We start from the raw sequence: 25,711 nt of genomic DNA, 5'->3' as shown, positions 1-25,711 counted from the left end.
GGAAGGAAGGAAGGAAGGAAGGAAGGAAGGAAGGAAGGAAGGAAGGACGGACACACACCAGTCACACTAGCTGGAAAACAATGTGCCATTTGCAGATGTGCTGGCCAATACAACCTGATATCTTTCTTATCAGCTGTTATGATGAGCTGTTTGCTCATCAGCAACTTCTTTTGAACTGCTTACTTCAAAATGGATTTACCACAGATACTTACTAGAGATAATGACCATGTTAAAACATTGCCCAAGGTGGTAATCCCAGCTCTCTGCAAAATCTGACTATTCCATCATCTGCTACTAATGTAGTTCTAACACAGTTCCACCTCTCTATCTCCATCCCAACAGCAGACTAAGAGACATGTTAAATTTACAGCAAAACTGGCCCATTTAGGGCTGCTGCAAAAGGAAGTCTCTCACAGCTCAGAGCAGACACAGGTATCAGTCCATGGACTTTTGCCTCCATGTGGGTTTAATTGCTAAGGAATGGTGAAAGCACAACTACTTTTTGTTCAAGCAAAGCTGCTTCAGAATTTACTGACAAAGCTATTTTTCAGTGAAAAATTAGGGGTTTGAATAATTTATGTTTTACTGCAGAACACATCTGTATGGATTTTTCATAGTAAACCCATAAACCACAGTCACTTTGCCATGATAAAAAAAACCCCTATGTTTTTCCTTTTTAGCCAACTGTTTTCCAGTTACCAAAACTCAAAATGGTTTTGGTTGGTTTGTAAGAAGTGAAAAATTTCCACTGAAGAAAACTATTCCCCTGATGTTTCTCCCTGACAGCAATGAATTCAACATAGTGCTGCAGCCCAGGTGTTGAGGACCTTTCTGGAAGATCAGTGTGCAGAGCTGTCACATTTGGGTTTCAAACACCAGCAGAATGGGTCCCAAAATTCTTAGCAGGCCAGCACAAAAAAAACCAGTTAGGAATGTTTTGTGGTGAATTTTTTTCCATATATGACTTCAGCTAGAGTCTTGGCTCTCAGCCATTCAAAACAAAAAATCCTTTCAAATTTAGAGTGAACTTTGAAAGCTACACGAGTAAGACAGTCTGCACAAAAAAATAAAAGCACCCGATAGAGCTGCTAAATAGTACCAAGTAATAAGGAATTACTCTTTTTATAGATTTTTCGCAGCACTCACATTCTGTGTTTCTCAGTTCATTATCTATATATTTTTAATTGAGGCCAAAGGAGCATATTTTTAATAAGTTATAACACTCCTGTTAGAAAAATATTATGCCAAAGCATAGCTCAAAATACTCTTCTCCAAAATAAGGAGTACCGTCCCTTCCAGAAGATTGAACTCCATCATCTACTGGGGAAGAAAATTAACTTTGAATGTAATTTGCTTAGCTGTAAGAAAAGATCATTGGGTTGGTATGTAGACATCCTCTTTTACTTTCTTCTTGTTTTTAAAACATAACATTAAAGCTAAGCACTTACATAACAGAGAATAGTTAAAGGCAGATTTATGCTGCCATGAAATAGAATTAGTAGAGTCTTACTCTTAGCTTTAAGTTGGCAAGCATTTGACTTTTTTACATACTCCAACATCTGCTGAAAGCTGTAGGATGTTCCTGGAAAATACCTAAGGCCTTTTCATTACTTTTTTTTATTATTACTGGGAAAATACTACAGGAAGTACTGGTTCTAGCCTGTAAAATATAAATATCCACAGTTCAGCTCATTTCTGCAGAGGTAATATTTGGAGTGTAAAAACTGTACAGGAGAACTTCAATCTGAACTCAGCACTGTAGGAAAATCTAGTACAGTCTTTTTTTTCTTTTTTTTTACAGGTTTCAACTGATTTTAGCATACCCACTTCCTTGGCCATTTGAAACAGAAGTATTTCACAGAGATGGTGCACACGGTCCCCAGAGACACCATCTTTTCTCTGCAGCCCATCTGACATTAGCAAAGCCTGCAGACATGGTGTGTTTTGTCACTTTCAGACGGAAAGTACTCAAGGCAAGGAATGGCTAAAAGGTGACTATAAAACTAGATTAAAGTAAGAGTGAGATGAAGACAATTTACTACTTCTTAGTACAGCCTGCCAAAGAAAACCACATGTACCTCATTTTCAAGAAAGTTTCTTAAAGAAACTTGAAATTAGCAATGGAATTTTGAGCAATCTCAAGCATGCTAAGTAATTGTAGTTTTCATCTATGAAATTATCTGGTTTGCTTAAAGCTCAAGCAAACCTGAGCTCTCTGGTAGCCCCAGAAGTGTATTGCAAGCCTGAATGACACAAACAGTACTCCCTTTAGCACGAGAAATATCTAACTACACCATTTTTCCTCTGATGGAAGTGCAGCCTGTGTATTTTTTTCAAAGCCTTCCAGTTCCCAAATTGACTTCCAAGACCAAATTGGCATCACAGTTTCAGTTCATACCTCAGAGGTGTCTAAGAACACTCAAACATGGTCATCACATATATAATTGGTGCCCAAGCTTCTCTATCAAGCACACTGTAGCTCTACACAATAAAGCTACAGTCCTTTGTGCAAGAGATCAGGATTCTTCAGTAGTCTGCTTTAACTGTGGATCAAATTTCAAGAGGAACCGAGAACCAACAGTAATCTATCCCAGATTCAACAGCAAGTGCAAAATTTACTTGTCCTATATTGTGTTCTTCAACAAGTTTACAGAACAATCAAAACATTACTAGAGGAAAAAGTACCTTCACACATACAACTTTTCTTTAGGAAAGAAAATGATAAGGAAACAAATGTAGCAGGTATGTGTTTTCTTATGAAACATTCTATTGAAAATCCCTCCGTTATATTGATGAAGTTCGTTTGAGAAGTTATCAGGAGCCAAACTGATCTGGTTTAGTTGTTAAGACTATGATGAACTACTCTGCTGCATTCTTTTTACAGAAGGATACCTAATAGAACTCTACCTAATAGAAGAATCACCTAATTGTGGAAGATTATCCACACAGCTGAGAAGGGCTAGAATTTAGTTGCTATCCTTACTTTTATCAGAGTTTATGCACTTTATGTTTGTGGAAGAACACTGGATCAATTCTACATTTAGTGATCACTCTTAGTAATTAACAAATCAACTAAGTCTAATTATTCTTACTGTGATAAGGGCCCTCATGTCCCAGATCTTCCGCCAGTCTCCTGTTTTCAAGAACTGTGACTGTATATCCATGTTTTGCCAGGATGCGCTGACAGAGCTGGCGGTCAGTTTCATGGTGAGCAGGAGGTGCATAGAGAACTGCTCTTCTCGTGTGGCTTCCAAAGTACTGGAGAATGGAGTCATGGATCTACAGCAAACACAGTGCAAAGACAATGGTTGTAAAGATAGGACTCCTCAACAGTATAAAATAAAGTTGTTTTTCACAAAAAGAAGCTAGTAACTTACTGTGACAACATGGGAAATAGTTCTAGTATAATTAAGAATTCTCTTTATATCAGGGACTTCAGACCACAAATTCTATTTTGTCTGCCTCTCCGTTTTTTCTATCTTCATTTTGGACTGATACTATAGAGGTTTGAAAGCTCTGGGTAGCACTGAAGGATCTTTAAACCATGGGCTTCCCTTCCTGGAAGCAACTTTTCCTGAAAACTGGGCTGCCCTGGTGAGCTGGTAACAGCAATTGCCGTCTGACTTTGACTTTGTGGCTGCAGTCACCTAAGCAGAGAGGGCTTGCTAGGTCCCATGTGAACTGTTCCATGGAATGTGGGTCCTATGCAGACAGTAAGTGCAGGAATCTGAGTTGGGCTATGCAGCATTATTAAGAAAAGTAAGAAGAGTACTGGGGTAAAATCATACACAGGAATCCTAAACAGTACTGGAGATTACTGTGCTCTAGAAAGTTAAATGTAACCTTGTCAGTACCTTATTGCCTTATCAGTCCAACATGATCTAGCCCATAGGAGGACTGGTAGAGAGACTTGTATATAGGAGCAAGTGGAAAGGTATCTGATGTCGCCAATGAATCCCAAGGAACATTTGCATTATCTACCACTTACTGTCTTCCCATATGGTGCCTAGGCACAATGGCATCTAGAGAAAATCCATCCTCTATAGCTACCCTGGGGCATGAGTTTCTTGAAAGAGAAAAATGGAGAAGAGGCACCCCAAACACACAGTCATAGAGCAAGCATAACATTAATTGCTGAAAAGGACAAATTACTGGGCCATTACCATCAGATCTTTGGGTAAGGGGGATATTTTATGTCTGAAATAAGTGTGGTGGGTTGACCCTGTCTGGAAGTCAGGTGCCCACCAAAGCCAGCCTATCATTCCCCTTTTCAACTGGACAGCAGGAAAAAGTAGAGTGAAATCTTGCGGGTAGAGATCAGAACAGGGAGAGATCATTCATTGATTACTGTCACAGGCAAAACAGACTCAGCTTGGGAAAACTGATTTTTATTGATAATAAATGGAATTAGAGTGAGATAATCAGAAATAAAACCAAACCTTAAAACACTTTTCCCCCACCCCCCTTCTTCCCAGGTTCAACTTCCCTCCCAAATTCTCTACCTCTCCCTCAGTGGAGCAGGGGGGCTGGGATCAGGGGCTTTCTCAGCTCATCACGCACTGTCTCTGCTGCTCCTTCCTCCTCAGGAGGAGGACTCCTCACACTCTTCCCCTGCTCCAGTGTGGGGTACCACCCATGGAAGACAGTCCTTCATTAACTTCTCCAACATGAGGTCTTCCTACAGGCTGCAGTTCTTCAAACTGTTCCAGAGTGGGCCTCTTCCATGGGGCCCAATCCATCAGGAACAGCATGGGTACTCCATGGCCTGCTGGTGGATCCCTACTCCACTGTGGACCTCCGTGGACTGCAGTGGACAGCCTGCCCCACCACAGTCTTCAACACATTCTGAAGTGGACTCTCTGCTCTGGTGCCTGAAGCACCTCCTCCGCCTCCTTCTTCACCGACCTGGTGTCTGCAGAGTTGTTCCTCCCATGCATCCTCACTCCTCCCTCTGGTTGCGGTTGCACAGTCGCTTTTTTCCCCTTTTTAAATCTGTTGTTCCAGAGCTGCTACCACCATCACTGATGGGCTCAGCCTTGGCCAGTGGCAGGTCTGTCTTGGAATTGGCTGGCATTGACTCTGTGGGACATGAGGGAAGCTTCTGGCAGCTTCTCACAGAAGCCACCATGGTAGCCATCCCCCCAATACCAAAACGTTGCTGTTCAAACCCCAATAAAATAAAGCATAAAAATAGGATGGTCCATGTGGGAATTAGGACACGAATATCTGCAACAGTCTAGTGTTGCAGAGCAGAATGAGTTAAACGACATGAACAGCATAGCTGACTTACTGAAGCTGGTCCAGCAGGAGTCATGAGAAATAAGAACTGCAGAAATCACATCCTTCTGCAAAGGACAGAACACTCTGCTGAAGATTATGGAACATCCTGCTGTGGTAAGCAATTGCGTAAAAGAAGAAGCAACATTGTGGCTTCCTGCATTAGCTAGCAGGTAGACAAAACAAGTGAAAATTGTTATGCAGAAGCTAAAACAGTATAAATATCAGTGCCTTTTACTAATACATGTCCTTACAGTATCACTGCTTGGTCCATGTTTCAATCACTGTCAGTCTAGCTGTTCTTTTGCAATAAAAACACCACTAAAACACAAGACTTTCTTTTGGCGAAACATAGTTGTCTTTAGGATTGAAACATACCAGCAGGGATTAAATTCAGGACATGAAATTAGTTCTTCGCAAGTTTGTGAATTTCAACCTGACAGTTGTCAGCAGTTTAAAAACTAAGTTATTCCATAACTTCTAATTTTAGTAGGCTTATCACTGAAGATAGGAAGCACTACACAAACAAGTCACCACCATTTTTTGCACAGTAGACTAGACTGAAAAGAGACAGATACTTTGATACAAAGAAATGTCATTCAAGATGTGTCCAGTTGTTTACAGGCCTGGGATCTAGTGCTAAAGTCACTCTTCTCAGCAGTGTGTCCCCTGAGTGTGGGATGCAGTTTTACATTGTGCTTGGCTGAAGTGTAAGCTTCTCTGCAGCAGTAAAGAGCACAAACTATTTCAGAGACCTTAGCTTCTAACACCACATCTTCTTTTGCTCCAGAGCACTTGGAAAGTGTTATCATCATTGATGAAGGGACCATGAAAAAATCTCAATACAACACTATCAGAGTATTCCACACATATTTGCTAAGTGTGCAACCCAAAACTAGTTTAGAAACTGAGACATTCAAGTAAAGGTTGCTGGCCAGAATAAGCACAAACAGCACAGGGTGAAGTAATCAGAATCGTGTTAGGTCACCTGTTTGATAGTGTTCCTGACGTCCCAGAATTTTTAAAACACATTAATCAGGTGGCAAGCACAGTGTTAGAGCCTCCGATGGCCCTTGCCCACCACAGCAACATCACTCTTGTCCCCCTTCTGCCTTTGCCCCTCCTTTCTCTACTCTTATCTTCTGTATTTCCTGTTCTCTTTCAGCGCCAGCAGCTGCTGGCAGCCCTTCCTCTTCATTTCCCTCCCTCCCTCCCTGTTCCTAAATCCAGCCCTTGTCCCAGCCCCCCTCTTCTGCTCTCTCCCTTCTCTTCCAGGCATTCCAGCCAGATACTTCCTACTTTCCATTTCACTTGCATCGTGGAAAAAACCCAGAAAATAGAGACACCTCTTGCTTTATTTTGCAAGAAAATTCCATTTCCCATCCCTCGTGTGCTGCAGGGGCCAGCGCTGTGGGGTGAACTGAGGACACATGAGGAGTATAGAGGGGCTGCAGACCAGGGCACATCCCTGATCCTGTTCCACTTCTGCAGGAGATTACGGCTTCTCCCACTCCCGTCCCTCCCAGCGCGGCGTGGGGCGAGGGTCCTGCCTTGGATGTGGGGTCACTTTGTGTGCCCCCCTCTTCACTAACAATTACCAACACTTCTGTTATGCCAGGAAAACACACCTTTCTTCGTGGAAGCAAAGCCTCCTGCAGTGCCACCTCTGAAGTATTTTGCTTCAATCATTAAGAGGTCCTGCCTCAGGCACCCATCAATGACTCCATTCCCCTACGGTCAATACTCCAAGGTCAGCATCCCAGGGCTCCCCCACTCGCACATCTGCTGCAACAGGGACGAGGCAAAGGGACGGGGACCAACCAGCCCCGGGGCGGCCCCAGGGGCTCAGCCCGCCCGCCGGCAGCGGGATCTGCCAGGGAAGATCCCGCCGCAACCCGTCAGCCTTGATGCAGAAGGCATCTTCCTCAGGTCCCTGGGGAAGGGCTGAAATGTTTACAGCGCTCTGGTTTGGCAGTGACGAATGTTCAACAGAACATCGACAGCGGCATAAAAAAAAAAAAAAGAAAGAAAAAAGAAAAAAAAAAAAAGAGGAAGTTCAGGCAGTGGCAGTGGCCTGGGTCATTTCCACAAAACACAAAGGAAATGGCCCCGAGCGGCTCCACGGGGCCCACGCAAGGACCGGCTCCCAGCGGGCGCCGTCCCCGGCATGGGTCATCAGAGGGCTTGCGGCAGCCCTCACAGACAGCACAGCACCAGCTTCTGCGGAGGGCTCTTCTTGGGACGCTCACTGCTCACTCCAGAGACACACAAAAGCCCCTGAGTCCCAAGCCTGCTGCCGCAGCGCCGAGAGGGACCGAGCAGGGCCACACACACTCGGCCGTGCCGCGGCCCCCGCCCCCGCCCGGCAGCCGGGTACCGGCACTTCCATCCACCAGCTTCCCGAAGAGCAACGGCGTCTCTGGGACACAGAGGCAATTCAAGGGCCTAAATTTAACAGCTTGACCTGATGTCTAATCTGGTACTATTAAATAATATTAAGTATCTCCACACCTTTTAGGGTACTTGCTTGAGATCCATGCATAGTGATGCCAAATTTATTTTCTCTGCCCTGTCCTTTAATAGCTATTTGCAGGCGAGGTTACAAGATGCAACGTGTCCTCTCTGTTTGCCAAGTCAGTGCAGTGTAGGGTGGGTTGTCAGCTACACAGAATTTAAAATAATCTGGCCAACTGCATGCTTGTAGCAAGTGATTCCATACTTTTTTCCAAAGCTCTATACAAAATGCCTTGCATCACTGGACATGCTGATCTAGTTACTACTGGATGTTTTTCAGAATTTCCAATATTATAGCAATAGCAGTCATGTTTATATATTTAAAGAGTCTGCTGGTTTTCATAAAATGTTTCTCAATCATAAAAATGAGGTCTGGGCAGAGAGTTGGTACAAGAGAAGCAGCGTCCAATAGATGAAAATAAGCTGTTCACATATTTCCACGTTTTATGGTTCTGATTTTTTGGCATCCCTGTGATTTTAATGTACAACAGACTCAGACACAAAAAAAATGGATCCATAACATTTTGAAAATTTGAGAATAATTGGTAAGTGGTCAAGTGTTCCCATGTCCCAACCATTTTTTGTAGCTCTTTCTCAGTTTGAAGGCTCAGACTATTTGTTAGCAGGCTCAGTTTATTACAGATTCAGTGTACCTTATGTGAAAGGGATTGGTAAAGAACATCTGCAGCCCATGTCATACCTAGAAAATTGTGTGTTTGTCTCCACAGAAATTAATGAGGCTTTACAGCAAGACTGAGATTTCCCATATGATTTTGGATGAGACCTATGTCAGCTTTGACATGATATACCTGCTCTTACAGCTTACAAAACACTGCACTTAGCTGAGTCACTGACCTCATTTTAGTGCAATTGGCTGTTACACAGATGATCCACAGCCTGAACAACTGGTCCAAACAAACCAGAATGGGCTGTAAAGTAAATAAAAATGCATAAAAAAGGATTTTGTAATTTTGTTTTCAGTTTACAAAATAACATGAAAAACACAAAAGAAAACAAATTGAGCTCCATTAAAATTAAAGATTCTTTAAAAAATATTGTATCAAATGTATATTCCTTTGATGTTTTAGCAAACAAGATAAAAGGCCCAGTTTATATAATATGAAAGCTGAAGAATTATGTAATCATCCTTGTGCAACTGAAAATAGACACCCATTACCAGAGTTGCAAGTCTTAGTTCTGTCTGTCTGCAACTTCCACATAGCTGTGAAGTTCTCTGTTAAAAAGAAAATGTTTTCACGTTTCCCTTGAAACCAGTATATCCAATTCTAGGTCATGAATGTGTAAGTATATAATTGATTCTACTAGTCTCTAATCTTTCCTCCCTTGCACAGAATTTCTGGGTTGTTCCAAAAACCTAGAATTTGGTCAGTAACTGAATCTTATGATGTATAATTACTGCTTTTGTAAGAAAATAGTGAAGATATTTCAAGTTGAAGAGAGCAAAACAGTTCCTCGGAAGTTCTTTCAGATTCCAAGATTACATAATTCCATAAATATTGATGCATTGTCTATGCCTGGAAAAGATGCAAATATACAGTTTGAACTGTTGCCATAGAATTTCACTGACCATCACTTCAACTGCAGGAACAAAATTCTTCATCCTAACATAATGGCCCAACTCATGTCAGCCTAAGCTTCTCTCAGGAAAGAACTCAAAAACTGTGAATCATCTTTTCAGCTACGCATTTCTGGTGTCATTAGTCCCTGTGTTGATTACAAGCAGCCACTTTTCACACTGAGCTAGCCAAGACTGTCAGAGACTTGGTGCAGTAGCTTCAAATAACTTGACTGCAGCTTACTTTAACCCCACTGCTTCCTGTAGGTACTGAGCAGCTGCAAAAGAGGTGTATGAGCCACAATGTAAACCAAAAGGCCTTTGCATGAAAGTGGAGTGCAACAAAAATACCACAAAATAGAACCAGCCTTATAAAAACAAGGCCGGCACTATTAGCAATATTCACAGGCAGTGAACAGCCTGAATTCCCATTTACCTAGCAAAGGAATTCAGCATCTATCTTTGCTACTACATACCACCTAGCAAAACATTACAAAAAAATACGTGAATGGGACTCCTAGAAAATACTGCACTATTATTAAACAGCATCAATCAGAAGAGTGATAATAAAAACTTAGCATGTGGTTCTAATGCCCCAAGCCATTCATTTATGGGACTATGCAGATGATTATTAGCTCCAAATGTGACTTCTAAATTCCTTTTTGTGTTTGCATAAAACTTCATAGAAATAGTAAGTTGTTCATGCTACCATTATATTTAAAGTGTGCATAGCTCCTGTATCAAGAAGTAAGAGAGAAGTTAATTTCCTGTTTCACTTTCTGGAGGATATTTAAATGTGTTAGCTTTATGTTCTGTTGGATTTCCTAATCAGAAAGGACTGGGTTGTAGAATGAAACGGCTGAAATGTAATTCTGCTTTGAATTATTTGTTGGATAAATACAGAACAAGCAATTAGATTATTGGCATTACTTTGATGGCTGTCTTCTGATGACTATAAATCCAAGAGCAAAACTGGAATTATTTGCACAGTCTTCACCAACACTGTGAGCAGGAAGCACAGAGCTATTTTATCAAAATGCTTTTTGTTTTATGCCTGCATGTAGTACGTGGTGTCAACTGCCCTGTCTTGAGAACAGACAATGAGCCAATCCCACCATCTTATCAAAACACCACATTTTGAAGGAAGTTCCAGTGAAGTATATGAGTAAGATTCTGCCTCCATTTGCTCTTCATGTGTCCCTCTCAAAGTCCCCTTCCTGCAAAGTCTCCACCCTGCCCCTCTTTCCTGACTGCTACCACAATAGCCTTGCCCTTTATCACCAGAATATCTCTAGCTATCTGCTCAGTAAAAATAGTTGTTTCCTCAGTGCTGTTTGCATTTTACACTTACATGTCCTGCTTTCATAGGGTGCAATGTGAATGTGGTATGATTCCAAGGAAACCAGTCACTGATACCATACCCTATGTTGATTGCTTTCTAGTAACAGCAGGTTTCATACCAGCAAAGTTCTTTATCCTTTTGTGAAAAGTTCTCATCCCCCTACTTATTCTATAAAATAAATACAGTTTTTAAGTTACATATACTTAAAAATGTATTAAACCTTATTATGCATAATGTAATCTTTTCTATCCAGAGCTCTCACCACGCTCCATCCTGCATAATAGCAAAAATCATCCCTTCTCATTCTGTCATCAAGCTTCAATTCTCCTTTTTCACATATTTACATTTCAAAAGTTCTCATTAGCTTTGTCTTCTTTTCTTTCCATTTCCATTCTCATCTCCCTTTCTCTTCCCTTGCACATATTTGACCGTCCCTGCACACAATCTCTTCTGTACCTTCTGAGGTTACTATTACTTTGCAACTGTAGTTCCCTACTCTCTTCCCACATCTGCTTTCTTTCCTCATGCCTTCTTCCATAACAGACTCTGCTCCTATCTACTTTGTTCCCTGCTTATTCTGTCTGAAGCAGGCATATTCCATCAAAAAAAAAAAAAATCAATAGAAAAGAAGTCTTTAGAGGATGAACTTCACTAGATTTGTTTTAAATGTCTGCATTAATTCACGATGAATTTTGCATTAGAGGTAGTAATTTCCATTGACTATGAAGCCCAGCTTTCTGCCTCTGACAGAGTGGAGCACTCAAGTAAAGAGAGGATAATTCCACTCTGGATGTCCAGAGTTCTAATGTTCTAGTAACATTTTCTCAGCTTTTCAGTAATTTGACTGCCAGTTTTCAAATACAGATGCCTGGGCCAGTAACCTATGCAAGATGCTCAACTGGATCTTCCTCTAGATGTTGGTTAAGACTAAATTGTGATGTTTCTCTTTTTTTTTTCTTTCTTTTTTTCCTTTATTTTTCTATAAAAATAGTATATTTGAGATATGGCCACATTAAGCTGTCATTATCTTGGATCTTTCACACTGTCCACTCCTAGGAAATTATATCCTCTCCTGTTTCTTCAGAATGAAGCCATAAAAACCCTTTTATTCCCTTCCTGTTTGCTCACTTCAATATAATTCCTCTTTGAGATACATCTTTTAGACAAAGCATAAGTGGCAGGTTCAGGGCCTTAAAAGGAAGACAGCTTTTTTTCACCACACCTGTGGTATTTCATTATTTGGATGCCAGCCTAACCTACTCATCAAGTTCTCATACAATCAGCTGTGTATCTTCTTTGTTTTCTTGTTCTCAGCTGGCCCTAAATGGTGTGGGGATGTGAAGCAAGAGTCTTGTGCATATCCATGAAATAATTAATCTCCTTCAAAACCCAATTTAAAATCTGAATTTCTTTTTTTTTAATACATTTGCAGTGGCTGGAGAGCTAGTATGCCAAAAAAGTGCCTATCACAGGAGTAAAAACTATAAAAGGTGATTAATAATTTCCTCCTCTTTTCTCTCCAGCTGTGGAAGAACTAAAGAGAGAATTTTGCTTTCCAGGATGAAACAGAAAATCCCATTGCCAATATGGTGAACCAGGCTCACAATTTCAACCTGGATGTAAAGCCTAATGGCTTGGGGACTGGGTCTTTTAAGAAAAAAGGAAAAGTGGTTGTGGCTCTTCTCTTACTGGGAAAGCAACTGAACACCAGGTATCTGCCCTCCTAATAGCAATATGGTCCATATTCCTTCTACTCAGCAGAGGTTCACCGTCTCCCTGGGCAAAATTACTCGTGTGCAGAGACATCTAAATTGCCTCTGGCTGACTTAATTCTGAGAGTGGAAACACAGCTTAACCAGATAATTAGCTCTTCTCAAAACTGGCTGAGAAGCACAGCTAAATTACTTTAGAGAAGTGTAACAGTATTACAGCTGGCTGGTACCAAAAGTATTTCTGGCACAATACCATGCCAGGCAAACAACACAGAGGGCTTGTATGGTTTTGGGTTTTTTTGTTGATACCTATTCCAGTTTTGGTGCTACAGCACCAGCTCTTCTCCTTACTATATATATTCACAAGTATTTTATCATTTGGGAGGTAAGAGGGCCCTGCTAAACCTGCAGACAGCTTGCTGCTAGATGTGATATCACTCTCTAATGCCTTTAATGCTCAAAATTCAGAAATGAGCCTTCTATTTTTCATGCTTCAGATATTAACATTTAATTTTGTACTAGAAAATGTTGACCTCTATTCCTGTGAATTTAAAGCCACAGGATAAGATCCCCAGCAGCTTTTAAAACTCCTGTAACGTGTGATACCTGAGAGAGGAGTACTAGGAGCTCTGTCTGGTTTCCCAGGCTATGAATGAAATCTGAATTTTTGCAATTTAAAGAAGACAGCTTGCACTATGTACCCAACAGGAAGGGCTCCATCCCAGAGCATCCTGGATGTAGTTAAAGACACTTTCACAGACGTAATTGGCAATGTCCATCCCCATGCTTCTTCCACACTTGTCTGTAACTGTCCAAAATGTTGATATCAGAGATCCATTGGCAAAGCTGGACTTTTCCTCAGATCTCTTCCTTTGCTTCCAAAAAATGACTCATAAAAGATGCCAGGGTTTTTTTTTGTTTTGTTTTGTTTAGTTTTATGGGGTTTTTTTGAGGCACTTAGTGCTATGCATACTCTGAAGTAAGAAATTATTGGGCTTTGAAAGGGGATTTTGCCCCTCTAATAACAATCAGAACCAAATTCTCACAACAGACTCAACATAATACTGGTTGTTTTTCTGAAGGAAGCAAGAACAAAACCTGCCCCTACCCAGAAGAGAATCTGCAGTGTGACATGCTATGGCTCAAAACCCATAAACACTATGTGTTACCTAAAGAATATTATCTCCAGCAGGGTCTTATTTTCCTTTAAATTTATTCATGAACTTTAATTTAATCAGACATGATGCAGTGTTTGCTTTAAGTCACTGTTTAACTGTATAATAGATTCTTTTTAATGCATTTAAATTTTCTTGCTGGACTATTTGTAGAATAAGAATACATGTATGACTAGTTAATTACCAATGTGAATAACTGTATTTTAAAGTATTTTTCCAGATTCATAAATGAAGATTTTAACCGGAGCTTTAATGAAAAGTTGTTTCCAAACTAGCTACCGTCGTGGGCATGTGACTGTAAAATAAAACAGTGTAAAGTTTCAACTGTGACATCTGTCTTAGATGTTACTGAGTGCCCAATAAAATCAAGCCAGATAACAGTTCAGCTATCTGAATATCAGCAGTGGATGAAAACACACAGTTCAAGAACACACTTTCAAAGCAAAGTAGCAGATATTTTTGGTGTTGTTTGTCTTTTCTGTTCTCTGAGATTATTATTCAGCCCACACAACCAGCAGAGAAAGTTGGGAAACAGAGAGCAACTTAGAGTAACGTCCCAACATGTGCAAGACATTTTGTTCATCATGCTGTAGAGGAAAAATTCAAGACAAATAGAGAGCCAGTTATGGGTGGTCCTAAGAACTTGAAAAGGAATGTGTTAAGGTAGCACAGCCCTGGAAAATATACCTCTAAGGGTTAATATACCCACATCTGTACTACAGGTCCAGGTCCAGCATGTGCATGTGATAGTCACATCCAACCACATATGCTGGAGAGCAATAAGTACAGCATGTTGTAAAAACAAAAGCTTTCTTCTCATTTCAAATGGCCAGCACTCCAAGTTTGATGTCAATCTGCATTTTTTTCTCAGGCAATTTGGAAAAGAAGATATTACAGATATTTTCAGCCAAACAGCATACTAGCAAAACTCTGCCATTATTTCACCAGTTCTTGCAGACATTAAGTAACCCAGGGTATGAAATGTTCTTTGTCATTACAATAGCAATGAGTAAAAAGGAATGCAGTGTACCTATAGACGTAACACAATGCAACCCACATATGTCAGCTGTGCTTATCTCCCTTTAAGATGAAATTATTTATGTCATATTGCAGATCAAATCTGAATCTGGGTACCTAGTGTACTAAAAGTTCATTAAAATATAAAATTATGACAAATGCAGCATGTGCTATAAGAAAAAAACCGGTATTTTAAGAGTTAAGGTTAAAGAGTTCATGCCACAGTTATTCCACATATCTGTTTTTGATTGTTGCAGAAGATGCACTTTACAGCTGCTCTCCTAAAATCAATATTGCTGACCTTTTAGACTGTGAACTCTGTCTAATCAAAGAAGCAGCCTTTTTTTTTTTTTTTTTTTTTTTTTTAATATGAACTGCTTTATGTGGTTGCTGTCCATAATCTGTGAGGTCACAGATTTTTTACAGTTCTGCTACAGTTGTATATAAAATGTTAGCATAATGATAATTTGACAGTGTGGTATTTGCTGCACTGTTAGCAGCTCCTCTGTAGGACTGAAGGAAACTTGAAACATTTGTGCTAGTGCTGATCACAGATTCCAGAGTAAAAATAACTACCTCAGTCTGGAGACCATTTAACAAACTACATTGCCCAACAAAAATAACAGTGTCTCCATTTGTTAGGTTTTAATACCCATCCTAGGACCCCTATACAAAATAAACATGAAGTCAGGTAACCTATGGACAAAGCAAAATTTGTGAGACAGAGATTCCGAAGTATATAGTGTGATTTGAAAATATAAAAAATGTTTCTTTTATTTCTCAAATGCAGTTAAATTTAGCTTCTCAGCAGAATCCAAATAAATTTCAGAGCTGACAAGCAGATAACTTTAATACAGGGCAGCTGCAGTCCCTGTGCCAATTAACAGCCTCAGTCACTTCCATGAAACCCCACTGGCTCCTGATTTACGTGCCTGTACTGTAAAGCCTCTAAACCAATTCCCAAAGCCAAAATAAAGTATGGTCTGTGCAGCAAACTGAAATCTTGCTGGAGTCACAGAGCAATGCCACATTTCAGTTGAAGATTTCAGGATTCCTGTGTTAATAACAGCACACTGAGGAGCTGGTAATGGGAATGTGCTTGCGCATATGCCGCTGTCATTAGATCACCCATTTGTTTGTATACAGATCCCAGACTTCCAACCTTAGGCTAATTTTAGCTGGACTCAGATGATCCTGCCAGACTTGCTATCCCTCGCTTTGCTAATTATTGCTCAGCACTCTGCTTCAGCTGACTTACCTTTTTCACTGTCTCTGAATTGCTGCCAGGGAGGAAGCAGTGAACAGTGCTTGGGGAGATCTCCTTGTATCTTCCTTGCTGTGTTTTAGTCAGTTTGTTGGGTGCAATCCCATTAACGACTGCTGAAAGGATGCTGCTGGTCATGAGAGGAGTCAGGGTCTGGCAGAACAGACAGAGGGCCACCACTAAGGCCAGAAGGAAGGGACGAGGGCGACAAAGCCTGCGGCATCTGGGGATGTGCCCACAAAGCATGGCCTCTTTGCCAACCTCACTTTGCCCTTTGCCACATTGCAGATGCAGTCCAAGTAGCCACGTCTTGCCAGAGTAAAATAAGTCAAAGGCACGCTTTACCCAAAACTAGCATGCATTTTCCCATTTCTGCTGCTGGGTATTTTCCTGGTGCCAAGCAAGAAGTCACAAATTCCAGAGGAGCACAGGTTTGGGGAACACCTTCCCATGGAGGTACTGGAATGACCTGCAAAAAAACAGCAAGTGAGCAGCAGCAAACTGCAGCATGCCATGTGGCATCCTGCAAGGAGCTGTGGAGAGCTCTTCCACTCCATGCTCTCAGGAAAACAAACCTGCCAGCAGACAGGTGAGGAGCAGAAATCTTCACCCCCTTTGCAAAAGGAACTACTTACTCAGCCAGACAATAGTATTCAAGAAAGCAAGAGGTTAAAGCTTAACATGTCCTGTCCACAGCTGAAAAAAGTAAGAGAGTGTACCAACTTTGTGAACAATCGTTTGCTGTTTTGTCTCTCTTGCATTCTCAATTCCCACTTTGTTTTTACAGTTTCCTTCATTCCAGTCCTTTTAAATTTCCTCCTTCCTGTTAGAATGCACAGCTTTCTCTCTAAAAGTGATAATTTATCTGAAAACTGACAGACTATGAAGATTTTCATTTGCATTTGTTTTGTCCAGATTGCAAGTTCAAAGTTAGGTTTACTTACTTGGTTCGTACCCTGTTTGAAGTTTTCCGTTCCCCTCTAATGGGCTGCTGATTAAAACCACTTGGAACAACCCTGGCTCATGATCCCAGCTCGTCTCACACACTCAGGAGGCAGGCACACGCACATACACACGACATCTGAAGCCAGTTGGACCACAGACTTCATATAAATAAGGGCTGGACTGCTGAGAGGGTGGAGCTAAACTGGCTCTGCTCGGAGCAGGCACAGGATTTGGAGACACAGCCTGAGGTCTGGATGGGGAGCGAGAGGTGTCCTTGCTCACACTGCATGCCTCGAAGCCACCATCACTGCAATTTTTAGAAAACTGCTGTTACAGAGATTAGCCTAATTGAAACAACATTAATATCTTTCAGAGAGAAGCACCTGCAATATTTTAATCCAGATTAACAAAAAATGTTGTAAAATAAGTAGATTTACTTGGACATAAGTGTCACTGACAAAGCAGTTGTCAGTAATTTTCCGTAGTAGATATAATAGCTCATAGCAGAATATAAATAAAACTTCTTGCTGATGTCAAAGAGGGATAGAAAGGAGGGTGGACAAAAATACTCCAATGAAAGCACTTAGTATCTAAACCACGGAAGGTCTTAGTTACTACTTCCCCCTACTGACACAGGACAGGGACAAGACAGATGGGAACAGTTGACAAACTCTGTTATCTTTATAGACTAGAACTTCTAATATAATCAAGTTTTTTTAGCTAAAAATATCTGTTTATAAATCATCTATTTTATCTTCCATCCTTAGTTAGCTATTTTTGAAAAGACAGTTCTTCCTACACTGACTCATATATAAGAAATGAATGTTGTTACAACAACTTTGAGCCAATCTACACAGTTTGGCAGCTGCAGCAGCACTACCAAATTAGAGGCCTATAAACAGCAAGGAAGGGTAGAGTATATATTTTTTGAAGTGCTGGTTTTTATTCAGCTTTAATTATTTTTTTTCCAAACTAAACCTATCAGTTTGTAGACAAAGAAAAATGCCGTCAAAGTGATTGAATACCTCATGCAGGACCTCAGTGGTCACACACACTGCATTTTAGTTTTATGTCTAGGATTGTAGTTGCCTAAATTAGACTCCTGGGTTATCCTGAGCAAGAAAAGAGTACTCCAACTGCCTGTACCCTGCTGTGATAGATGCTTATCAACCACAGAGGAACTCCCATCTTTGCGCTCTGGAGACATGCTGCTTGTGCCCCCTCCTTCCCAGCATACCAGTTTACATCCTCAGGCCCTGCTCCAGCCAGCCTGTGCTGCAAAACCTCTAGCAAGCCAACAAATCTGGCTAGAGGATGTCAGAAAACCATGGGTACTCCCTGCAGCTGTCTGTGGGGTAGGTCTCTTCCATCCGATGAAGAGGCATACTCAGGGAGCTGGTACATTCAAAGGAGGATTGCAGAGACACTACCACCAGCCTGGGAGCCACAGTGATGCCAACAACAGAAGAGGAGACTTGCTTTACTGTTATAAGGTATTGTCCTGTGGATTTTGGCATGCCCTGATTTCTGGGCCCACAACCACCAGCTGTGTTGGTGGCATTTGCATGGTTATCAACTTCTCTCAGATTCCTAGTGAGGGTATTTTAGTCAGAGTTTTATGTGCTATTCCTAGAAGACTTGATTAAAACAATTTTATAAAGATCTGGCTTAATGGTTGCATCATAATGTGGAGCTCATACCTCCTTGGAGAATCCCATACTAGAACAAAGTAATCTCCTCTGTCCCCACCCCCTGCTCCCTCAGTTACCTTCAGCACAGCAAGTAATCATGCTCTCCCTCCAGCCCAACATCATGTTCTCCTTTCAGGCATTTAAGTGGGGTCTTTATCCTCACATTTTCCCCAGTGTCTCAGAGTCAGTTCATCCTTCCTGCAACCCCAAAACCATTCATGGGTCCCAAGACTTCAGGACAAGTGGGCAACAGATGAAGGGGGGTATCAGCAGAGGGCAGGCAGATCACTCTGCCCCCTGTGTAGTCCTGGGAATGAGCCTTCTGTCCATCTGCTTTCCCCAGATGTTCTGAGGAGTGAGCTGGATTTTTCTCTACAATTTGTGGCTTCTTTTCATGACTATAGGATATAATGCCCATTTCTTAGGATGTAAATACTTTCTTCAATCACAGCTAGAGTGCAATGAACATGATTCCTGTTATCTTTTGAATCAGGATCCCACTACATTTCTGGGCTTACAGGTCTACTGACTTACCTGGTCACATTCTGACACTTCAGAAATTAAGGCAGGACTATTGCATATGGGGACTAATTCCTCTCTCATTAACTAGTCATTTAGGAAAAGGATATAGGTGGATAAAGTGTCAGGTATCCTGGGTCTCAAATTCACAAGAAAGATTCTTCAGTATATAATATTCAAATAACTATTGGTAGGATCAGAAACATCCAGCTAAGTATTTATATTCACAGGTATGCATGCGTATTTCAGAATTTCTAGCAGAAAGGTATAAATCTCCTCTTTCTGAAATACAAGTTTAGTATTGATTTCCTGTTTGAGATTCCCTGACCTGTTCCTTCAAGTGGCTGCTCCCATTGCATGAATTAAGGGCTCTCTACTCTGCTTACCTCTTCCTACTCCTCCCTCTCACTCAGGTATTCTTAACTGGCTGCTCCCTACAGCAGCCAGCTACTGTCCTGCTGAGCATGAGGCAAGGCCACGCAGGGATTGCGTCTGCCAAAAGTAGCAAGCCATGACTGTCAGGAGTGATCTTCAGTGCTTGCAGCCTGAATCCCAGTTCCATCTGCATCACCTGGAATAGACTAAAAGTGTTTACAGCTACCCTGACACAGAAAACGTGAGAGGAAAGTCACAAGACTTGCTCAAAATTGCCATGGACTGGGATTTGAAAGGACTTACCCAAGGTTCCGTGCAGGCATGTAATGTTCACTATTCATCAGCTCCCTGGGGTTTTAAGCAACTCGGCTCATACACACACAGCTTCCATTTTACATGAGTCTCCATGTTTTCAGTGGTCACTAGCTTCCACCACTGAACAAAATTATTTCCATGATCTAAACAGTAACTTGGAAGCGTAATTGCCAGGAGCAAGGAGAAAATATTAGGACAGTTAACATGAGTTTAGGATCAGCTGAATACATACATCTTATGCATGCTTAACTTCACTCAGAGATCTAACAAAAATCATAAATTAAGTCTAGGTATAAGTGCTTGTAAGATGAAGTCTTGATATAAGAAAACCATTTAGCATCAATAATGTCACTATAGAGAGGCTGCCAAAAAGAAAATATGTTCAAAAAACCTTTTTACAATTGCCCTTTTTCTGGAGAAAGTTTCAAATTTCAAAGCATAGCATCCTAGCAACCATTTCTGTGATAAATGAGATCACATGAAAAATAAGCACAAACTGATAATTTCTAAATTAACTGATAGTCAAGTGCCTGTAATCATCTGTCATCTTCACGGTGCAAACCTACATGCAATTTTCATTGTTTATGCTCAACTCTCCAATTTATTATTTTCTAGCATGCTAAATATTGTGCCAAGGGCCATAAATCCTCACTCACTTCAAAAATTAGTTAAAAGCTTCAGGAAGTATATGCCTCAATAGCACCGTAAATATTCAAGCAAAGCATCTTGTTAAACTGTGTTGGAGAAAGCCAGCTCAGCTGCACCCTCCATGATTTTTTACTTTTCCTTGAATTTAATCCAGTCTGCAATTAGATCTGTAGTGTCTTTAATCCTCTGCGTGGTCCCATTATAAGCAGTGAATGGGGAAGAATGGCACAAAATGAAGAAAACAGGAAAAATACATTACTGTTCTGCACATTAGAAGATTTGATACCACTGAAGTTAAAATCAATCCCAGAATAGTAAAAGCCCAGACTCTCTCTCCTTGTCCCATTCACAGAACCCTGTAAGCATTAGTGCTATTGTGATTTTGCTCCACTCCAGAGAACAAAGGTTCATGTCTTAATCCCATTTTAGCTCAGGTCTCTGATTTTGGCTCACAGTGAAAGCAGGCAAGCAGAGAATCACAGAACAGTATTGGAAGGGACCCATAAGGGTCATCGAATCCAACTCCTGCACAGCATCATACTCAGGAGTCACACCATGCGCCTGAGAGCATTGTCCAAACACTTCTTGAACTCTAGCAGGCTGGTGCTGTGACCACTTCCCTGGGGAGCCTGTTCCAGTGCCCGACCACCCTCTGGGTGAAGAACCTTTTTCTAATATCCAACCTAAACCTCCCTGACAGAACTTCAGGCCATTTCCTGAGGTCCTGTCACTGGTTACCACAGAGAAGAGATCAGTGTCTGCCCTTCCTCTTCCCCTCACGAGGAAGTTGTAACTGCAATGAGGTCCCCCCTCAGTCTCCTCCAGGCTGAACAGACCAAGTGACCTCAGCTGCTCCTCATACAGCTTCCCCTCAAGGCCCTTCACCATCTTTGTTGCCCTCCTTTGGATGCTCTCTAATAGTTTAATATCTTTCTTATACTGTGGCACCCAAACCTGCCCCCAGCACTCGAGGTGAGGCCGCCCGAGAGCAGAACAGAGAGGGACAATCCCCTCCCTTGCCTGGCTGGTGATGCTGTGCCTGATGAACCCCAGGACACGGTTGGCCCTCCTGGCTGCCAGGGCACTGCTGACTCAAATTCAACTTGCCACTGGCCAGGACCCCCAGATCCCTTTCTGTGGTGCTGCTTTCCAGTATCTCATTCCTCAGTCTGTCCGTGCATTCAGGGTTGCCCCATCCCAGGTGCAGAATCCGGCACTTTCCTCACCTCTGCTTCTGCTCTTTCCTCTCTTCCTAGTTGGTGGTGCTGCTCATTAGATCTTTCACGAGAAAGTGCACTGCTGGGTTGTTTTCTGCCACGTGAGGGAATTAAATTGACTCTTGGAGAGGTCCAGCAGGCCCTTGTGCTGGTACAGGTTAAGCAGCAGGAGAACATTAGTGAAAGAGAATGCAAACAGAGGAAAGGAACAGGACCTTTTAGGCAGTGGCAAATCTTGATACTCAGCTCACCAGATTACCAAACCAACCAGCTTCCCTAAAGTTTAGGTAGAATCTGGGCCAATTGGGTTATTTGTTCAGCCATGTATTCAACCATTTGTTCAACCATCTGTATCTCAGCCATGTTCTTCACTACTGTGTTTTGGCAGAAGTGTTACAGTGAAACAGTGGTATCTATTTATGAAGATATTAATTTATTAATATTGTTAATAATACAGCAGGTTGCTTGACATGAGGATACAGGAAAGCATTTGAAGACCAAAGTCTTGTAAATATACTGGTTCCTGCTTAAAAGGCAAATTTGAATGTCATGAGGAAGAAATCGATCAGCAAATTCTCTGCTTCTTCCTGTCTACAGTTATTTGCTGACATAACCCCCTTGCAGCAGTTATTCAGTGATAACAGGGATTTATGGATTTTGTAGCCAGTTTGATTGCTCAGACTCACTGGTTACTGCTGAGAAATGGATAAGAATCAGCAGTAATCAAAAAGTGCCCAGATAGGCTGCAAGAACACGGACATTTGTCTTTGGGTATGCTGAACAGGAACAAAGTGAAATACCTCGTGACCTCTGACAGCATCTCTGTTCCTTTTTACTTCAAGTAATTATTTTATTTTTTGATGCTTCACATAATTTCTCTGGCATCTTGCTGGTCCCCCTCTTCTTCATGCTTCAGATTAAAGCATTTGAACTTCCAGTCTCAGGTCTTCCTCTTCCTACCAACTTTTTCTAATTGTATCTCTGTTGTCTCTCAAGATCATTCTCTTATTTTAACACAGTGAATAATCTCTTTTTTTAGGTGATCAAGATCCTTCTTATTGTTTTTCAGTTACATTTTCTGGGTTTATCATACGAAAGGCATTTGCACAAATACTTTTCTACTTTCTCATGCACTTATGTTGCAAGCAGAGCTCTTCACTGCCTTGTACCTGCAGAAGGGCTCTGAATGCACTTTGAGTGCTGCAGAGTAGTATTTTCCTTGCAGTTCTTCCTAGCTGCATATATTCAGATGAAAATGTTATCAAAATGACCAACGGGAGTGCAAAGAACACGAGAATACCATTGTCATTGACTCTGTCCTAGCCACTCCATGCCTGCTCAAATGATGTCTGCAATGAGGGTGTCCGTACTCCTCACCAACTCTTCCATGTATGGGAACACCTGCCCCACACCAGGCCTGTGCCCTCCACCCTTAGCACCAGGTCAGAAAAGCTCCCATGAGAAGGAGATGGGCAGAGGGAGAGCAAGAGGTAAGTATACCAGTTGGGAGGCTACTGCAAAGGGGAAAGATCAATTCCTCAGTCAGACCTCCAGAGTGAGGGCAGGACAAACCCTAAATAGCGGCCTGTGCAGTGGGAAGGTATGATGCTTGCAAGCCAGCCATGGAGTTGTTTTTACAGCAGCAACAAACAAAGAAGAAAAGGATCATTCTGTAAGGGCATTTTGCATAGGGAGGAGAAGCATTTACAATCTTTTTTAATGCTAATGTTTAACGTTCTGCATTTTGTTTGTTTGTTTTTAAGGTTAATTGTTCTAGTTTCTGTTTCAATAAACTCCAAATATAGAATTGAAATGTCATAGTCCTCCAGGTCCTGTCACAAGATCTTTCCTCTTCTGTGTAAACTAAGTAATTTCATTGCCATGTTCCCTTTTCACTTTAGCCTGACCTTATTATACAGGTAGCCAAGACTAGTGGTGTGCTTACTTTTTTCTCCTGTTCTATGCATTAAGTGGATCCAAACCAGTCCAAAAATGAAGAAAGCCAAGGTCACCCAGAAATTCATGTCAGTCATCCCCAAGCACTGTTTTTTTATACAGTTGCCCCTCAGAAGCAGTGTTGGTTTCAAATAAACTCACTTTAAGAAGATGCAATAGAAAAATACAATTAGACTCCTCATTCCATAAACACTCATCTTCCAATTCATCCCCTAAGTTCCTTAAACTGTGTTTGATTCTGTCTCCTTACCTTTGGCTGCCTTTCTTCCTTTTCACTGCTTATATGATAAGGAACATCCTCTCTTTCTTTAGCAAAGTCATTGCTTTGCTGAGACCACTCACAGAGTTTTACAGGACTATCCCAGTGTCTTCCAGGTTCAGTGGTCCTCTGATGCTCCTTTGAAGCAAGGAAACAAATGAAAGTCTCCTACAAGCAAATTTTGTCACCTCTCTTGTGTCCATTACACAAAGGTGTAAGGCTCTCAGGTACTTAAGCTGTTTGTGCTGTCCTCTAGATGATTTAGTCTGTGCTGGTGCAGATGGGGTGCCTGCCACCAGCAGGCTTGACAAACAAGCTCTGTAGTTTTGGACCAATTTTTCCAGGTGCCAATCATTTCAGACATTTTGGTCATTACATTTAGTTCATCCCAGTACAGTAAATATCCATGCAAACATAAAAGTTAAACCACATCATGGCCTCCACTGAGTTCAGCGGATGAGTTCATATGTGTGGATGTTTTAGGCACAAGGGAACAAGAACTTGATTTTTTCCTATCAAAAGGCTTTGTGCTGATGGATATTTGTTTAACAGAGCTCTTCTGTTAGAAAGGAGAGTTTTAAGACAACCACATTACACAGAAATGTTGACTAAATGCTCAACTGTGCCTCTCATGGCACCCATGGATTTTACTAACCCCATCAAGGCCAGACATTATTGTATATAGCAGAGTATGTAACAGTTTGTAGCAGTTTGTTGCATTCTCATGGTGCTACCAGAATATACAGTAAGCCAGCACAGAAATATGTCACCTGGGGCATGTCACATATTGTGAACGTATATGAGAACTTATTGTACAAGCAAATAGAATACGGGAAGATGCAAGACATGCTATTTTGTTGTTCTTATGGCTAGGCAGGAAGAGATAACAGTATACTTCTGAACTTATCGATCTGATTATAACTGTACAGCTTCTCTCACAAGTCCAGCTGCCACAGCATGATTGCTGCAGAACAAGATAACAGCAACCACTGGGGCACAGAAGTTACTTTAGAAATACCCTTAAGTACATTACATCTTTTAAGCACTGACTTCTGACAACCTACTCAACATATTTCTGGAAGTAAAGCTGAAAATTAGATTTAACCATTTTTATATCTTACAAAGCCAGGTGGTGTGAATAAACGGAGTGAAGGAGGCCACACAGAACATCTGCATTGCAGCTGGCATGAGGTCTGATGAGTTCTTTGTGTCCTGCCCCATGCAGGGTCACTACACTGCCTCTCAGTTCTGGCTTCATGGGCTGCACAGCTTGCTCAAAACGCACCTGATGGGCTTGAAAGCTGAAACTGGGGAAGGACTTCATGCGGAACCGCTGTGACACGGCAGGCGGAACCGCCGTGGTACAGCTGGGAGGAAGCTGAACATCACACTGTCAGTGGGTGATCTTGACCACTTTGATTAAACAGGTCGTGTGTAAAACTAGCATTCCAGGCAAGGGTCTGTTGAAAACTCAAGGTTTAAGGAAGATATTTCTCAGGTCTGAGAGATCTTAAATGTTTTGCTGTCATTTTTCTATACTTCACGCATAATTTGAATTGTCTAGAGGAGATGAAAAGTGATAAAAGTGCTTTTGTTCATTGTCTCATTACTGGTTTCTTGGAGTCTGTCTCTTTTGTGGGTTGTTTTGTTATATTTTTTAATTATGGAGTTATGTTCTATGACTAGAGGTAGATGTAGATATACTCAGGATTTGATTTTGAAAAAAATTAAAATATAGCCAAAATATAACTAAATCAGAATTGCTCTGAAATACAGCATGAAGTAGCTGAATAATTTTTAAAATTTAATCACTATTTCTGTGTAACTATGTTTTGATGAACTTTTAAAACTAAAGCATATTAAAAGACTCTTTGCTTTGGAAAATGTAAAACCAGGTAGTGCCAACACT

At 41.3% G+C, this 25,711-nt stretch overlaps 1 protein-coding gene across 4 annotated transcripts in view; it reads right to left on the bottom strand.

Moving 5' to 3' along the window:
• Window positions 1–16,971, bottom strand: part of CPED1 (cadherin like and PC-esterase domain containing 1) — a 142,389-nt gene extending 125,418 nt beyond the window's left edge. For 2 of the 4 annotated variants that reach the window (XM_042018113.1, XM_042018115.1), the window contains exons 1-3: window positions 16,822–16,969; window positions 15,872–16,346; window positions 3,093–3,279 (exon numbers count right to left, since the gene is read on the bottom strand). In XM_042018113.1, coding sequence (XP_041874047.1) covers window positions 3,093–3,279; window positions 15,872–16,123 — 439 coding nt within the window. In that variant the 5' untranslated portion in view covers window positions 16,124–16,346; window positions 16,822–16,969. Of the gene's footprint in view, window positions 1–3,092; window positions 3,280–15,871; window positions 16,347–16,821 lie in introns of all 4 variants that reach the window. The other 2 variants (XM_042018116.1, XM_042018114.1) reach the window with 2 other exon arrangements.
• Between the last annotated feature and the right edge of the window lie 8,740 nt (window positions 16,972–25,711).

The sequence above is a fragment of the Corvus kubaryi genome, unplaced genomic scaffold, assembly GCF_017639235.1.
Source record: "Corvus kubaryi isolate FWS band 111438036 unplaced genomic scaffold, C.kubaryi_AGA036_p1.0 137, whole genome shotgun sequence".
NCBI classification, from domain to species: domain Eukaryota; kingdom Metazoa; phylum Chordata; class Aves; order Passeriformes; family Corvidae; genus Corvus; species Corvus kubaryi.
Note: the sequence above shows the minus strand (reverse complement) of the source record. Positions and strands in the feature narration are given on the sequence as shown.